The sequence below is a fragment of the Acanthamoeba castellanii genome, assembly GCF_000313135.1.
Source record: "Acanthamoeba castellanii str. Neff unplaced genomic scaffold scf7180000084572, whole genome shotgun sequence".
In the NCBI taxonomy this organism is placed as follows: Eukaryota; Discosea; order Longamoebia; family Acanthamoebidae; genus Acanthamoeba; species Acanthamoeba castellanii.
Genome location: NW_004457503.1, coordinates 113,304 through 114,210, shown reverse-complemented (window position 1 = coordinate 114,210; position 907 = coordinate 113,304). Strand labels below are relative to the sequence as shown.

The 907-nt window shown below is 59.5% G+C and overlaps 1 protein-coding gene across 1 annotated transcript in view; it reads right to left on the bottom strand.

Annotated features, from left to right (window-relative positions):
• The window catches only part of ACA1_041430 (uncharacterized protein), a gene marked incomplete at both ends in the record, with an annotated part of 2,546 nt that extends 1,682 nt beyond the window's left edge, over positions 1–864 (bottom strand). The window contains 3 exons of the mRNA XM_004340781.2: positions 81–252; positions 333–465; positions 552–864. Coding sequence (XP_004340829.1) covers positions 81–252; positions 333–465; positions 552–864 — 618 coding nt within the window. The remainder of the gene's footprint in view (positions 1–80; positions 253–332; positions 466–551) is intronic.
• Between the last annotated feature and the right edge of the window lie 43 nt (positions 865–907).

Genomic DNA, 907 nt, shown 5'->3' with positions numbered 1-907 from the left:
GCACTCGCACACGCACCACCGCACACGCGCTCATTCAACACACGCACATGCGATTAGACAAAGCGAGAGAGCCCGGGCACGTACTGAATAAGCGTGTCGCGCAGGTTCAATAGGAAGGCGTGGTCGGAGCGGCCCAGGTAGGCCACCTGCGACAGCTTCTTCTCTTCGACCGTCTGGGTGTGGCACACGTCGAAGTAGGAGCAGCGCGACGGACTCTCGCACACCGACGTCATCTGCCACTTGGCCTGCGACCTAAGGTTACCCGCCGCCGCCGCAACCACCACCGTAGTTTAGGGCTCGAGTTCGTTGGCGGCGTTGACGAAGGTACGTACCTGGGCACTCGCAGCAGCTGCTCCAACGGTGAGAACGCGAGAGGGGTGGACCGGAACATGAAGTCTTCCACGATCGAGACGATGGGCGCCAGCTTGAACCACTCCGGCGCTGGCTGGTTCTTCAGCCAGATCCCTTACGTAACAATAAACCACATTGGGGGGGGGTTAGGGTCTAGTGGTGACGTGGCCAGTGCGTGGCATAGTGGTCGGTCTGTGTACCTCCCTCAGCGCCGATCTCCAAGTCGTCGATCTGCTCCTCGTCGATCAAGGCCTGCAGTAACAGGGCGTAGAAGGCCACCTGCACCTGCTGGGAGAACTTGGTCTTGGCCGAGGACTTGGCATCGATGATGACCAGGGATCTCTTCGAAGAAGAAGATGCTGACGATGATGATGAAGATGAGGGAGTCGATTTGGACGACGCGGCAACCACGCGCAGAAGGTCGGGACGAGACAGCCCGAACTTGATGGCCTGCTGGTCCAGGTTGCGATAGAACCGCCGCGGAGGATCCACGCTGGCCTGAAAAATGTACTGACCTAGCAACACACACACACACACACACGAGCGTCGACGCCAC